The sequence below is a fragment of the Chenopodium album genome, chromosome 18 (genome assembly GCF_948465745.1).
Source record: "Chenopodium album chromosome 18, dcCheAlbu1.1, whole genome shotgun sequence".
In the NCBI taxonomy this organism is placed as follows: Eukaryota; Viridiplantae; Streptophyta; class Magnoliopsida; order Caryophyllales; family Amaranthaceae; genus Chenopodium; species Chenopodium album.
The window spans coordinates 19,604,714-19,622,135 of NC_137851.1; the positions used below are offsets into that span (position 1 = coordinate 19,604,714).

The 17,422-nt window shown below is 40.7% G+C and overlaps 1 protein-coding gene across 1 annotated transcript in view; it reads left to right on the top strand.

The window, feature by feature from the left end:
• Positions 1-220: 220 nt before the first annotated feature.
• The window catches only part of LOC145590596 (uncharacterized), a 31,737-nt gene continuing 14,535 nt past the window's right edge, over positions 221-17,422 (top strand). The window contains exon 1 of the mRNA XM_081647022.1: positions 221-1,328. Coding sequence (XP_081503148.1) covers positions 371-1,328 — 958 coding nt within the window. The 5' untranslated portion in view covers positions 221-370. The remainder of the gene's footprint in view (positions 1,329-17,422) is intronic.

The following is a 17,422-nucleotide window of genomic DNA, read 5'->3' on the forward strand; positions in this document are numbered from 1 at the left end:
ATTAGAAAAAAACATGAAGCACGCAAATTCAAAAGTCGGCAACGGGTGCCGGCACCGTTAAATTAATGAATTTTGTACATAATAACATACATAATAACAAGATTTGATCAATAATTTACAATATTCTTGGTCCCAATAAAAAAATACTTATTGTGTCAAACCCGCATGTATATTTCTAGAATCATGACTTTGATGATTCCTTTAACTTTCCTACCTTTCTTGAACAATTCTTTAGTCCACGTTTTGTCTCAATTTTCTTCACAAATATTCCTTTGCATTTATTATTGTTTTCGTTTAACTCCTTTAACTTTTGAAAATTCCACTTTCTCCCTTAAACTCTATCCCCCGACCACCTAAAGGCTGAAAACCGATGATGTTTGGTTGGCGTGAAGCGTTAATTACTGCGATTTTCGCCGGACTTATGGTGATCATTTTCTTGATTCTGATTATTCGTCGAAAGTCTAATTTAAGGAGTATTGCAACAGAGCGCCATGAACAACAAGTCAGAGGAGTCGAAACAGAGGTTAAAACGACACCGTTACAGACAGAAGAAAACAGCAAGAGAAGGCTAAGTTCTCATTTCTTCCGCCGTGGTTCGTCTACAAAATCTTTCTTCAATTGGGCTGATCATCCAGCTTTGATCACCGACGCTGTCGAGAATGGATGGTCACGATTTGCCTTTAATAGTTACGTGTCGAGGTCTCCGTCTGTTAGATCATCTTTATTTGGGAGTCTGCGACTCACAGGGGATTTTTACAGCAGCAGAGAAAATAGCAGTAGCAGTATTAATAACTTGACTAGTATTAATCAGGTCGAAGAGAGTTGGGAAATTGGTTCAGGATCAGTTGATTTTATGCAAAAGTTATCCTTTAAAATAAAAGGCTTAAACCATGGTGGTGGAGCCGTGGCTGCAAGTTTATCTTCGGTGGCGAAATCGGTGGTGAGGATGGCGTTGCCTTTGCCAGGGCCACCAATGGTTCAATCCTTTCCGCAAGAGGCGTATTTTGAGATAAATGTTTTGAACTCAAATGAAGATAATGTGAAGCTTAATGGTGAAGGTGAAAAGACGAAGCTGTTGTTTCAGCGGAGTTTTTCTTCTACGGCGAGTTCGGGGATTGGCAAGACGCAAGAAGGATTATTTCATGTGAGTAGTAGCCGAGGGTCTCACTTGTTAGAGGAGTTGAAAATCGGTGGCGGCGGCCGAAGAGGAGGTGGTGGTGTGAAGATGTCAATAGGACTGAGTGTTGGGGGTTTTGTAACGACTAGGATTCCTGGGAGCTATCCTGGCTCTATTGGATTCAATTCTGATGGTTCTGTTTTTCTTGGAGGTATGTTTCATTTTTGTCTTGTTTACTTTATTTATTTATTCATTTATTATTATTATTATTATTTAATTAATTTTCATTAAAAAGTTATATAATACAAAGTATGCATTTCTCTAGTCATTTTTTAAACAATCCATTCAAAAAAAAAAAAAAAAAATGAAGTAAGGCTCTCTTAGGGAGAATGTTCTAAACTCTAAGGGCTTGTTTGCTTCACCGTATTTTTGCTGATCTGATTTGATCTGATTGTCTGATTTGACCTAGTTTTGACCTTAAAGTGTACAATAATGTATAAGGAAAAAATAATCAAGTGAAGTCTTATTAGATTCGTAATAATGTGTATTTTATTAAAATGTAATTTTCATAATCTTTTTAGGAAAAGTATTGTATAGAACGGAATCACGTGAGTCCAATCATACAAAAAAAAATTAATTGTTAGAAATTAGATAATAATGGTTTGATATCAGATAATAAGTATAAGAATTTAGATAATAAGTATCAAAAATTAGATAATTTTGGTCAAGTATTAGATAATAAGTATCAGAAATTAGATAATATTGGTCAAATATTAGATAATAAGTATCAGAAATTAGATAATAAGTGTTAGAAATTAGATAATATTGGTCAAATATTAGATAATAAGTATCAAAAATTAAATAATATTGATCAGGTATTAGATAATATTGGTCAGGCATTAGATAATATTTGTCAGGCATATATATAGTTGTTGGAGCTTTCTGAAATTCGTTAGATTTAGTTCTAGTGTTAAACATCCATTAAAATACCCAGTTTTTCATTTCATAAATGTCAGCAAAATGGCGAGCTTTACAACATCGCCATCGTTTTACCTACAGTGCTGTAAATTTCCCACAATCTTACAAGAATTCAATAACCCAATTGCAATCTAATGAATTGTGTCAAAAATTTTGCACTGAATTAACCCATCTTGGTTCCCTTAATTCCATTTATTCCCAAGTTAATCATGTTAAGAATGTTGCTGTTTCATTCAACTCCAACCTTCTCGCTGGTAACTCGTTAGATTGAGAGCGGTGTTCGTCCCTCCTCTTCATCGGCAGCAGCGGTGGCAGCGGTCGTCGTGGTTTGCATTCAACAGAGTCCGCCATTGAAGAAGAAGAGGGAAGCTTCTACGATGAGGTAAGGATGCGAGTGAGCAGGAGAGAGAAAATGTGAAAAATATGGTGATGAAGGAAGGATTGTAAAAATGAAGGAGAGAGAAAATGGAGGTGTTGTGTTTGAAGGTTAGAAATTGGACTCACGTGAGTTCGTTCTACGCAAAACCTTCTCATTTTTTTATTACGGTATTAAAGATAATTAGCGATAAAAAACTGCACATAAAACGATGATCTGATATGAAATTATTTTTTCTGATCTGATTTGGTCTGAACATATTTTTTCTGATCTGAACTTATTTTTTCTGAAATAATTAAAAATAAGGTGAACTAAACAAGGCCTAAATAGATCATTTCTACATGCTCTTTATTAGGGGGGGGGGGGGAAGATGAAAATAAATCTAATATATATATATATATAAAGGGGAGTTTTTTCCCGAGTTTTTAGAGAGCCACGTATGATTTAATTTTTTCAACGCGCCATGTAGAATAATAAATTTTAGTGGTAGCCAATTAAATACGAGATTATTAATTTCTTTTACAATTAAATAATTTAAATGACACGTAAGTAAAATTGGCTAATGAGATTCCAGTTTAAATGAATTAAATATAAAATATTATCTTTTGATATCAGGTATTTTATCTAAATATATAACAAATTTTAGCACATAAATATATAAATAAATATATATATATATATATATATATATATATATATATATATATATATATATATATATATATATATATATATATATATATATATATATATATATTAAAAAAATTATTTAAAAAATTCAAACAAACGTGCATCGCACGGGTTTCATCTAGTTTCCCAATAAATATAAACCATCAATAACTTTTCCAATAATTATCAAACATTTAACTTTTTAACATATAATTAAGGATTTGCCTAATGCACTAATAGGGATGCATTCTAGTATGATAGGAAGTATAAAAATTGTTATTTACATTTTCAACCACGTACTATAAAACTAGCTTTTTAAACAAGATACGGATGGACGGCTCACTATTCATAAGTATCATCCTCCGTAACATATAAGCATTCCTTAGCAAAATTAATGCAACAATATATATGTTCAACGGAAAGTATACTATTTTTCATAAACAAAATTAGTTAAGTATTAGTATGACTATTCAGAGTGCAGTTTAGATAGTATCAAATTAAAAATTCAATCATATTTTTTGTAGTTTAATGTGGTTTATAATTTTAAAATTGTGATGCTGACTTTGCGATTTAGGCGGGGTTTACAAAATTTTTGAAACCAAATAACAATGTAATATGATTTGTGACTCTGACTGCAAATTGCAAGCCATAAACCATATTAATAATGTAGTTTTATAAAAGGGCCAAATTTTTTTTAAAGGATTTTAGCGTTACCATACTATTTCAATGAGCCATATCTAAGGAATTTAGTGATTCAGCCATAATATGCTACCATACCGTTCATCTGTTGAAGAAATAGAACATACATCAAGGTGGACGAGTACAAGTTTATGCAATATGGAGTAACACAAACTAATGAATCACCATCCTGGGCTGCATCACTGAATTAATGTGATCCTCCCTTCGTGTTTTTTTTTTTTTTTAATTGATACACATTAACCGGGACAGAGTTTTATATAGTAGATTTGAATTTATTAAAATTTTATGTAAATTTAATTTTTTAGGCAATTAAAAAATGATTAAAAAAAAGTAATAATAAGTGAATTTTTTTATATAAAAATTAGAGATGTGAGAAGAAAAAAGTAAAAAAGGTGTTAGTAGAGTATGAGTGAGGACTATGTAAGGAAAAAGATATAATAAACGGTGTTTTCAACATACTCCTGAGCTTTCTTTTTTATTCACCATATACTATTGAAAATTTTCAAATACATCATATACCCAAGGTTATTAAAATCGGGATTCTACTTTGAATCGGAAGGGCCTCTCAAAATCGAATCGTAGAATCGTAAGATTCTACGGACTTGCATAACCAAGATGTCATATCCAAATTTAATTGAAAATATTTAAATTTTAAGTTTAAAGCCTAATTATTAATAGAAAGTAGTTGTTTATAAAAAACGTTGTAGGCATGTTTTAAACTTATAATGTTTTCGCTAGTTAAGAGAAATATGTAGAATCGGGTAGAATCGTAAATCGAATCGTATAACATACATGAATCATAAGATTCTAAGATTTAAATCGGGATTTTAATAACAATGCATATACCCTTGAATTATTATAAAATTTTACCATATACCCCTAATGAACAATTAGTGGAATTTGGTTAATTATGTATCAAAACCACCTTAGATCTCTCCCCCATCTTTAATGATTGACGAAGTTAATAATCATCAGTCATCAAGGGTATATGGTGTATTTTTGTGAAACTCAGGGTCATATGATGGATTTACAAAAGTTAAGGTGCATATGGTGAGTAAACGAAAAAACTCAAGGTATATGGTGAAAAAATCGAATAATATAGTAGTATATAATATTTTCGTTTAACAGAATGTTATAAATACACAAATTCTTATATGTGGTTGGTTACACCGGATTAATTCATTAGTGTTACAAGAAGGGTTACTCGATTAGTGTTACTGTGATTACTTCATCAGTGTTACAAAAGTTAACTTGGTAAGTATATTAGGGATTAGTTGGTTAATATTACAAGGGTTACTTGTTCAGTGTTGTATGGAAAACTTTTTAATCTTATAGGTGGAAACATGGCATGCCCAATCAGTCGCATACAAAACATGCTGTATTAATAAAAAATGGATGATTATAAAAAGTGTTGCAATTATAAAAAAAAAAACAAAAAAAGGAAGCATCGCTAGCTTATTGTTTTCCGTAAAATGTGAGAAAATTGGGCCTCTGTCCATAGGCCAAGGCCAGAGAGCCGATTGTCCCGGCTCAAATATGGAGTTGTGAGATAACAATGCCGAAAAGAGAAACATTGATTAATTGGTAGATTTGGTACAGCGAAATATGTTACAGGGCCTAAAAGAGATAGTAGTATATGACAGATCTAAGAGACCCAAAGTGAGTATTACCTTAGAGGTGTCAATTCGAATAATCGGATGGAGTTTGGGTTGGGTCTGTTTGGATCGGATATATTCGGTTCACAATTACCCTTTTAATCCGCTTCAAATCGGATAGGATCACTTTCGGGTTGGGTCAAATTCGGGTCAAGATTTGTCGAGTCCAGATCGGGTTAGGGTTGGTTCAACTTTAGATCAGTTCATATTCGACTCGGATACAATCAAATCGGGTTTAAAACGAGTTTGATCGGGTTAATCTCGGGTCGGATGACTATGGATCGGGTTGGTTTCGATTCGATTTATTTCGATTCTGATAAGTTTGGTTTGATTACTAAAGTTGATTGAGTATTCGGTCAATTCTGATTTAGATACTTTTCGTGTTTGGCTGAATTTTGATTGGTTGACCAAACTTAATATTCAAATAAGTACATTGTTCAAATTTGAGTAATTACGGAATTTTTTTTAATCTTGTTATTGGGTCGATATCAAGTTTTTAATGTGTCATTTTTCAATATCGTGTCATTAATATATGCTTAAGTAAAAAATAAGGTAAATAATAAGTTAGGTTTAAAATTATGGTTAGTTTGAAATCATGTCAAGTCAAGATCAGCTCGGGTTAAAATAGGGTCAAGTTAATATCAGTTATGATAAAAAACAGATTGGATTGACTCAGGTATTTGTCGGGTCAATTTCGATTCGGATTGAGTTCATGTCCGGTCAAACTAGTTCGATATGAGTTCAATTCAGGTCAAATCAGTTTCGGGTTGAGTTCAAGTTGGGTCAAATCGATGCCGGGAAAAGTTCAAATTGAGTCAAATTCGAATTTGGGTTGAGTTTAGTTCAATTACAGATCGGGTTTGGGTGTTGAGTTTCTCGGATCAAATCGGATTGGTTACAGCTTGAAACGGATGATTTTTTTTGTTTGGTTTGATTTTGACACCTCTAATCACCTAATTACTATTATTTATTTATTTTAACCTAATTTTTATTTATTTATTTTTTTTTTTTAAGGTAAGGAGAAGGGTCCTGCCAGGGTCGGAACCTCTTATAGGTCCAATCCGACCTGAGTTAGCGGGCTAGACGATTTGGAAGTGGGGGGAAGGGTAAGGGAATCCCCACCTCAAATTGCCTCTAGTGGGGTTTGTTCCCACAATTTTTGGTTTTGAGGTGACCAACCTTACCACTAGACCAAGCTTAGCTAGGTTATTCACCATTACTTATAGTTTAAAAGTAATAGTACTAGACTACCAGTGTATACTTTCTTCGTATCCGATTAATTGTACTCCCTCTGTCCCATAATACTTGACACAGTTCCCATTTTCGTCCGTCCTAAAATACTTGACATGATACTAATATGGATTGAGAGCACTAATAAATAATATTTTCCTATACTCTCTTTTGGACCAATAACCTCAAAACCCAATTAAATCTTACATATTCTCTCTCTCCTTAGTACCCCCACCTACCCTATTTTTTGTTTTCTTACAATATAAAAATACAAATGAGAATCCTTTATGTAATAAACAAATTTTTTAAATGGATCCACTTGTAGTTTTCTTAAACTACATGTCTACCCCAACATCCCACGTATTGTGGAACGTAGTGAGTAACATTTTTTTCATTCATTTTTTCTTTTTTAATCACCCCTTTTATTCCTTTTTTTTTTTTTGTCAATATACTTTTTGTTTTGGGTGTTTTTAGTCCCTCGGGAGAGTTACAGCTCGAAGGCTTGTCCGGTGCGGCCTGTACTTGCAAAACAACGGAGAATCCAGGTGGTTGGAGCTCTGCCTCCGACGATCAAGTTAGTTAGTGCTCGGAGAATGTAAAGAGTGCGGAAAAGTAAAGTGAGATCTTCTCGGATTCCGAGATCAGGTGGTTTCTCTAATATGAGATAATGTAGGGTAGGTTGTAAAATGAATTGTAGATGTCCCCAGAATGAGGGAAATCCCCCTATTTATAAAGTCATTGGTAAATATGCACGTGATTAGGTCACTCTGACCTAATTCTGATGGGCTGCGCCAAATTACGGCTTTCTCGGGATTTGGGCCCCGAAGGCCGCCTTTTCTCCTAAACTCTGGGGACGCCACGTGCCAAATAGGGATAGGTCCAGTTTGGACTAATCCTGGGCTGACACGTGTCGTCTATGGGTTAGTCCACATGGCTTGGGTAAAAATTACCCAAAACATTCGCCCCTCACAGATGTGACGTGGCCTGCTACGTGGCATCTGTGACACGTGTCACTCTACCATTAGTTGAATTTTAACTGTGAAATTTAACTTTTCACATTCAGGGCTAATTACGGGGATGCCCCTGAAATTACCCCTCTATAAATACAAGTTTTACCCCTCTCATTTTTGAACGTTTCCAAAAAGTTTTAAAGAGAAAGTAAAAGAGTTCTAGAGAAACTCTGACCACCGTCTGTGTTAAACACAAACAGTTTCGTTTTTCGCCCGTCTGCCTAACCGGTTAGTAACCGCTTGTGCTATATATAAGCAAAATCACCTTCAACCCGCTTAATACAGCCGGTCAACGCTTGACCCCTTTAGAGTCAAATTTAAAGGTACCGTCTCTACCCCCTTTAGCTCATTCTTGATTTTTCCGTTTGTATACTTTCATTCAATAAATGGACTCATCACCAACACACACGGCAAAGCCTAGATCGATTGTCAGCCGGTCTCCTGGTACGGCTGAATCTAGGACTGGGGGTGGCAGCTCTAAGTGTATGGAGCAATTTTATACATCCCTTGAACCGACCGTCTCTGTGTCTGTGCAGGACACAATGGCTAGAACCAAATAAACAGCCACCAGACAGCGAAGGAGAGACGGTACATTTGAAGTACCGTTTGAGGAGGTGACCCCTGTTGAGGGGGAAGATATGCAAGTTGATTCGGGGGAATACTCCCCTTCTGGGATCCTTAGGACCCCAAGTGGTGGGATTTTATACGAGACTGAGGGTAAAGACAGTGAAGATCGAGGCCGTCTCCAATGATGGAATTGGAGATCTTGATCCTGAAGATGGAGATGGGGAGAGAACTGTGCTTGCCTCGGAAACAAACGATGAAGAGGTCTCCCAAGAGAGAGACGGGGGAAGCACCGCCTCTAGGTCTAGCTCTAAGGATAACAGTGATGCCCCCCTTTCCCCGCTTGAGGATAGTAAGGTTGAGGAGAGAAAGAATTGGAGTGATAAGTCAGATCCCTTCAAAATTCACGTCTCTGCTAAGGAGAGAGAGAGTATGGAGAAGGGACTTGAGAATTTTAAGCTCAAACGGCTCCTTAGAAAAGGGTATAGGATTCGGGTGCCGCCTGAGTTGGGCACCATTGCTTGGAAGGACGACCAGGAGAATGCCAACAGTTACTTCGGCTGCTATGAGGCGACATTTTTTGGCTGGTCTCCTGTTCCCCTTACATGATGCTATGAAGGCCATCTTGCGGGGGTATGACTTGGGCGTCTGGCAGTTGTCCCCAAATTCCTGGGTTAATATTTTGGGGTACGTCGCCGCATGTCAGATGCAGGGTCTACACCCCGGCTGGGAGGCATTCGCTCACATGCACTATCTTAGCGACAACCTAGGCGGCTAGAGGGCGTGGTACACTTTGACCACCTATCCCAAGTATCAGATGACCTTAGACAAACCGTCTAAGTGGGACAACTAGAAGAATCGGTTCTATTTGGTTACTGCCCCCACACGGTGTGAGAACTACGAGCTCTGCCGATACAATAAAAAGCCTGACCTTCTAGGTCAGAAGTGCAAGTTCCCTACCATCCCGGATGAGGACTATTAAAAGATCATAGAGGCGGGGTTCTTCGAACTCAAAACGGACACCCTCTCAACCAGGGAATTAATAAGTGTCCCGAAAAACTAGATCCCGAAACTTGAGTGGTTGAGGGACGAGGCATTCTTGTCCGCCTGTGGACCAAGCACGATGTTCACAAAGCGTAGGTCTTTTACACATCCCGCAACTTTGCCGCCTCTATTGTTGCACTGGCCGTCTTGTCATTCTATTGAATTGAAAGTTCCTTTGTCTTTTGCAAAAGAAGCTTTGAGAATGCTCCCAGACGACAAGACCCCCAAGCGGTCGGCCGCACAGATCCACAAAGATAAGGAGGAGAAACAAAGGGCGGAAATAGCCGCCAAGGGTCAGGTATTCACCGTTTGACCTGTTTACTTTGAATTTTGTCTTAATCTCCCACTAGAGGCGGCTCATTGCTAACTGTATACTCATTGTGCAATTTTATTTCAGAATCCTCCTCGATCCTTCAACAAGCTCATTAAGAAAAAGCCGGATAAGGAAGCCAACAGCTCCACCAAGTCCCAAAAGGTGTCGTCGACCCAGACGGCTCCTGAACTACCAGTTGCAAAGACCCGTCTCAACATCGGGGGGAAGAGCATCAGCTTACAAGGCTTCGGCCTAGGCATTGATCTGGGGATCAAGCTGGGTGCCCGAACGATGCTAAAGGGTGGCCCGCCACTTAAGACTGCAGCCGGCTAACCCTTGATGGTAAGGCTAACCCTTTCGACACTGCACCTGAACTTGGCTGGGCCCTGAGAGTGAAATCTCACTCTCAGTAGACGTTTGAAGGACCCACTCTTAACTATGGTGCAGATCAATCCCCCCGATGGCCGGACGTACAGGCGCATGCCAAGGCCATGCTTGTTGTCATTCCCAAAAGGGAGAAAGACGCCACTCTAGGCATTGAGACGTTCAATCTGGAACGTATCCTGGCCCTCCTGTCTGAGGTATAGCATCTTGTAATACACTAAGTAATTTTTCAACTGCATTTTTTCACAGTGTTTGTGCTTCCAAGCTATTCTGAGGGTTGATGAGCTCAAGCGGCCATATAGTCGGAAGAGGGAAGAGGTAAAACGAGCCAATAAATCGACTAAAGATTCAGTAGACATTACCCAATATCAATGTACAATAAATGAACTTGAAACTAAAGCCTTTGAAATGAAACAGGCGAAAAATATCAGGCTCTTGACAATTAAGCTGGAGACTGCCAAGAAAAAGGCCTCTGACTTTGAAGCTGCACTAAAAAATGCTCAAGCGGACCTCAAGGCGCTTGAGGTGGTTGACAAGGAGAACATCGATCTCCGTGCGGATGTCAACTGGCTGAAGAATAAGATGACCTAGGCTCAAGCTAACTTCAAGGTAACGCTAGAGGCCGAGCAAGACCGGATCGTTGAAGAGAACGGGTCTGACTGCACGGACTGCATGAAGCTTTCGTGGGATACTCTATGCCCGGGACAAGAGTATGGTCTCTAGGCCTTGGCTTATCAGTATGCTATTGAGGTCATTAATGCCAAGGCCGAGGGCAAACCAGACCTTGGGACATTCCATGCTTGGGCCAAACGGGAGATCGAAGAAGAGCCAGCTTAAGCTGCAGGCGGAGGTGAGAAAGAGCAAGAATGAGAAGATGCTCAAGTGAACTTTACTCAACTGCCGCCTGAACAGACAGGAGAAGAGGTCCTGGCTGCGCCCCAAAATTAAGCTTCTTTGTCTTCAATTTGGCTTTAAGCCGTCTGCATTTCCGGCCTGCGTGCCGAGTATTAATGTGTAATGAATCAACAGTTTTTTTTTCCCGGATAGGTATCTAGTCAACATTTCTTCTCGGCTGTTATGGCCGGGTTTTATTTATGAAAGTACCGACTGAATCGATTTTGGTTCAATTTGCTTCAATTTTTGCATTCGAATTTTGCATTCATGTATATATATGTTTGGATTTTTGCTTAACTCTTTAAGAGCATGCGACATATGATAAATCGGCTGTACTTGCACTTGGGCGGCTGTGTGATTGGTTTGAATACTTATTGATTGATTGGCTTGGGAACTTTTGATACTTTAAAGAGTATGAGATGTTCCCAAGTCAATAAATCATAGTAGTGATTGCTCCAAACCAAGTACACAGTCGTCCAATCAGACGAGAAAGCAGCCGTTAGCCCAGACGCTGATACAATTGTAATGCTCCTCTGCCTGGGGTGTTTGCAATCTAATTACGCTCAATGTCCTTTTGCCCCATTGAAAGGACTTGCATAATTTTAAAAAATAATCTATGTTAGAACTTTAGCTAGTAACCGGCTGATGTCCGTTGACATCCGGTTTTGGTAGACTTAGTCATTCTTTAGATTATCCTGGTCAGACGGCTATGAGTTGACTAATTAGGTCGTTCAATCTTTGCCGTCTGCATGAGTTTGTATAGCACTTTGTCACCCGGATGGGAGATATTCTCTACGACGATTCCACCCGGATGGGCGTCGCCGAACGACGAATTTATAAAATAAAGTATAATCCGACCATTGGCCTCTTGTCTTTTGGACATTGATTTAGCCACTAAGTTTTTAACTTAGTTTAATTTTATTATGTGAAAGTCAACTGCTTTAGACATTGCGCATGTATATAAAGAAATAAATAACAGTATTGAAAACAAAAGGCAACATTTTCATTGATAGGCTTTTCATTTACAAAAATTTACAAATCTTAGAAGTAGTACTTTTTTTTTTAAGTTGTCTACATTCCAAGTCCTAGGAAGCCGCCTGCCGTCTGGAGTTTCCAAGCGGTAGGTGCCGTCTCTTACTTATTCATAGATCCGGTAAGGGCCTTTCCAATTAGGAGTTAGCTTTCCATGCTTATTGGCCCTACCGATTGCCTCCATTTTCCGTAACACAAAGTCCCCAACTTTCAAGGGTCGTTTGTGTACTCTTTTGTTGTAGGCACGGGTCATTCTCAGACGGTAAATCTCAGGACGCAAGGCGGCATTGCCCCTGCGTTCCGGGAGTGAGTCCAATGCTAGTTGCATGGCCTCCCAGTTTGCCTCTTCATCGCATAACATGACTCATATAGTCGGCTCATAATGTTCGATAAGCAAGACGGCTTCAGCACCGTATACCATGAGAAATGGGGTTTCACCGGTTGCCCCTTTTTCAGTTGTCCGGATGGCCCATAGGACGTGAATTAATTCTTCAGCCCATAGACCACCGGCTCTCTCTATTTTCTTTTTGATGCCGTCTGAGATGAGTTTGTTGAAGGCTTTAACTTGGTCATTTACTTGGGGTCAACCGACTGATGCAAAACAATGTGGGATCCCTTGATCTCCCAACCAAGTCTGGAGCTGAGGTATTTCAAACTGAGGGCCATTATCAAGCACCATAGACATAGGTACCCCGAACTGGGTGATGATGTTCTTCCAAATGAAAGAGATGACATCCTTTGTCTTGATGCTCTTGACCGCCTCTGCCTCCACCCACTTGGTTAAGTAATCCACAGCCACCAGAATATATCGCTTTCTGCCTGGTGTAGGCGTATAAGGACCTAGAATGTCCATGTCCATTTAGCAAACGGGACTAGGCTATGGATTGCTATCAGGTCAGTTGCCGGCTGATGGATGAGGTTGCCAAATCTTTGGCACTTGTCACATTTTTTTACCATCTCCATAGCGTCTGACTCAAGAGTGGGCCAGAAGTAACCCTTTCGCCTGGTCCTGACAGCCAGGGATCTGCCGCCTATGTGAGAGACGCAGTATCCCGCATGCAACTCTTCGAGAACACACTGCCTCTTTTCTGGGGTAATACACTTCAACAAAGATTTTAAGAACCCGCCTTAAATAGTTCTCTGTTTCTTATCTCGAAGTTTGTTGCTCGCTTTTTCAAGACAGCCACTTCCTACGGTGAATCAGGCAGCGTGCCGTTATGAAGATATGCTCGAATGCCATCCATCCAGGTAGAGCTTCAGTCAAGTACTCCAATGGGCTCCTCTTCAGTTATGCTTCGTTTTTCCATAACTTCCCAAAAGACTGACCGAGGCGTATCACAGGAGACAGAGGATGCCAATTTTGATAGTACATCTGCCTGATTGTTTTCGAACCTGGGCACTTGACTTAGATGGAATTCTTCAAGTGTCCTAACTTCATCTTTGACCGCCTGAAAATACTTGATCATAACCAGGTGGGTGGCTTCATAGTCACCATGGTATTAGCTTACGACCAACTGTGAATCAGAGTAGGCGTCAATTTTTGTTACCCCTGCCGCCTTACACAATCGGATACCATCTAGCACGGCTTTATATTCTGCCTCGTTGTTTGAGGCCTGAAACTTAAACCATAGTGCATACTCATATTTGTCTCCATTAGGAGACTGACAGATTATGCCTGCACCACAGTCGTTCATAGTAGAGCTCCCGTCTACATACACTTTCCAAACCGGACCAGGATTGTCAAGAGCAACAGGCCTTGTCATTTCGACAATGAAGTCAGCAAACGCCTGACCCTTTACTGCCTTTCTTAGTTCGTAAGTGATTTCAAAACTTTGCATTTCAATAGCCTACTTGAGCATTCTACCGGATGACTCCAAGGTTGTCATTGGCCGTTTGAGGGGTTGGTCTGTATAGACCACAACCGGATGTGTCAAAAAGTAAGGTTTCAACTTCTTGACAGCCATGTAAAGAGCGAGGCCAATTTTTTAACCATGGGGTACCGTAGTTCAGCATTTCTAAGCACGTGGCTAATGAAATAGACAGGGAGCTGAGTGTCGTCTCTCTCAGCAAGGAGAACAACACTAAGAGCATGATATGAGATGGCTAAGTACATGTAAAGCGTCTCTTTGGGCAGAGGGCTAACAAGCCTTGGCAAAGAGTGTAAATGTTCTTTCAGTTTCTGAAAGGCCGCCTCAGCGTCATCCCCCCATTCAAACCTTGTCTTCTTCCTGATCGCCTGGAAGAAATAGAGGCACTTGTCACCTGACCAGCTGAGAAATCTTCCCAATGCCGCTAGGCAACCGGTGAGCTTCTGAACTTCCTTGACAGTTTGGGGTGACTTCATGTTAATGACCGCCTGTATCTTTTCAAGGTTAGCCTCTATCCCCCTTTGGTCAATCAAGAATCCGAGAAACTTCCCAAACTCAACACCAAAGACACACTTCTTGGGATTGAGCATGACCTTGTGCCGCCTGAGTATGGTGAAGGTTTCTCGAAGGTCAGCAAGATGATCCGTCTGCTGCTTGGATTTGACTATCATGTCATCAATATACGCCTCTACATTCCTCCCAATCTGATTAATGAAGACAGTATTAATCATCCGTTGAAAAGTAGCAGGCGCATTCTTCAAGCCAAACGGCATCACAGTATAGCAGAATAACCCTTGATTAGCGACGAAAGCTATCTTTTCTTGATCTTTTTTCCACAGGGGTATTTGGTGGAAGCCTGAGTGGGAATCCATAAAACTCATTAAGTCATGCCCGACTGTTAAGTTGACCAGGCTGTCGATCTATGAAAGCGGGTAACTGTCCTTTGGACATGCCTTGTTCAAGTCAGTGTAATCTACACACATGCACCAGGTACCATTCGGCTTCTTTACTAGCACTACGTTTAAAACCCAATCAGAGAAGTTACACGGCCGAATGAACCCAGCGTCTAACAAGTTAACCTCGGCAGCTGTCGCCTAACTTCTCTCCTCGCCGTGATTTCTTTTCTTTTGTCGGATAGGCTTCTTTTTGGGATCCACGGCGAGTTTGTGGACAGCTCCTCCACTTCAAAGGCAAAAATATGTTTGAATTCCTTCAGCAGGAGGTGCAAGTCTGCACCCAGCCTTTCAAAGGCAGCCATCCCCACCTTAATAGTTCTCTATGATGACTGTCATCCACTAGAATATCAATATGATCGCCAGCCGGCTGGGGACGAAGTTAATGTGACCGTTCTCCGGTTAGTGATTGCTATTTCTTCTCTTTCTTCATCTCCACCAGCTAATCATCTTTTCTTTTCTTTCCACCTGCTGGTGGGGCTGAGTCAGAGTCCTTGACATCGTCAAGATCTATTGGCTCCTTTACATTACCAGATGCAGCAACCGTTGGTTTGACGTCTGAGAGGTAACACTCCCTTGCCGTCTTCTGATCCCTGTTCATGGAGCCAACAGAGCCATCATCCTTTTCACATTTTAACAACATAAGAGTTGGGATGATGACGACCTTGCACTCATCCAGAGTGGGTCGGCCCAGAATAATGTTATAGGCGGTCAGCTCTTCAACCACCAAAACGCGGATGATCATGTGTCGCCCTTTTCCCTTCTCCCCCAGCCGGATGGGTAGATCAATTTGTCCGACTGGGTGCACGACCCTCCCCCAAAACCTACAAGAGGATGAGAGACGTCGCGCAGGTTATCCAGCTTATACTCCAGCTTGGACAGACACTTGTAGTTGATGAGGTCAGAGGAGCAACACGTGTCTATAAGGATCCGACCAACCAGTTGTTTGGCGACCTTATACTCAATGACAACTGGGTCGTCATGCGACCGGCGGGCTTTGCCCGATCCTTCTCAGTGATGAGGATGTCTGGGAAAGTACAACTAGCAGACACCTGGCCATCACCGACATAGTGGATCATCTTCTTCAGATTATCCTTGGTGCCCTGGATGGTCGGGCCACCACTAAGCTTGCTATGGTGTAGACCGGGTCTTTGTTAGTGTCCGAACTAGTACCTGGTTGGGCAGTCTTAGACAATTGTCCCGGATTCGTCTTGACAGTTGTTTTGGACTTCAAGATATAAGATTTCAGCACCTCTTTGTCAGACGGTCCAACGTCCGCTTGAGACTATAGCAGTCGTTGGTGTCATGGCCGACTTTGTCATGGAAGTTACATTATTTATTCTTGTTCCGTGATTGGATAGAACTCTTCATTGGATTTGGCTTCTAAATGGTCAGCCGGTCCTTTATCTCTATGAGGATGGAGTTGCAATGTTTATTAAACTCGTACCTTAGGATGTACGGTTTGAATTCTCTCTTTTTCTTCTTGGATGGCTAATCAGATTCATCAACTGCCCAGACTCCTTTTCTCTTTTTTTTTTCTCTTCAACTTTCTAAGCCGGTTGAGCAGATTGACTCTCTTTTTGCTTATCAGACTTTTTGGAGTCTGACTGATGGCTGGACGAGCAGAGGTTGGTGGCATAGATAAAGCTCTCCGCCTCTATCAATGCCTCTTGGAGGGTGAAAACCCTCTTTCGGACAAGGTCAAACTTAAAGGTTGACCCATCCTTCAGACCCTTGAAGAAGTCTGTGTAGGCTACCTTGTCAAACAACCCTTGTATTTAGATTCTCACCAGATTGAACTATCTGACGTAGGAGCGAAGTCCTTCTCTCTCTCCCTGCCATATGGTGCTCAAGTCGAGACTTGTTTTCTTGGCAGGGATGTTCATCAAGAAGTTTAAAGCAAATAAGAAGGCAAGCCTCCTGAAACTATCAATGCATCCGGCTGGCAAGTTACCAAACCATTGTTGGGCTATGCCCTTCAAGGTAGCCGGGAAGCATCGGCACCACATAGCATCATCCAACCCCTGCATGTGCATAAGGTTGGTGGTAAGCCATGAGGTGGTCCTCACGGTTTGTGGTACTATCATAGGCACCAACCAAGACATTTTTAACCTTGGTCGGCTGTACCACCTCGGTTATTTCCTTGGTGAACGCAGAGGTTTGTTCACCAAGTCTGAGCATACGGAGCTGCCAGTCCAGAGGTTGGACATTGTGTGCCGCCTGACCCCCGAAGAGGGCCGGCTACATGAATGGTGGGACATACTACCCGTATGGCATCTGAGGTGCATAAGGGACTGCTCCAATCATCTAAGGGCCGGTATGGACGGACTTGCTGCCTGTATGGCTCTCATGCAAGGATTGACAATTCCTTGCGGATGTATTTTTGAAGCTGTATGGAAAGCTCGATGTAGAGGCTGATTCAGACAGCTACTGGCTCCGGTTGTGCTCGATGATGTGTCGAGCATCGGAGAAGGTTTTCTTGCTGCCATCCGGCTGAACGGCTCGGATACCTTCCTTTTGCCCTTCTAGGGCAGAAGGATCTTAGACCAGTCAATGGAAGACGTAGTCTTCTCCTTTGGATGTGGAGTAGGCTGCCGGTCTCTGACTAACTTCCTCCTCTCAGCTTGAGGAGTCTT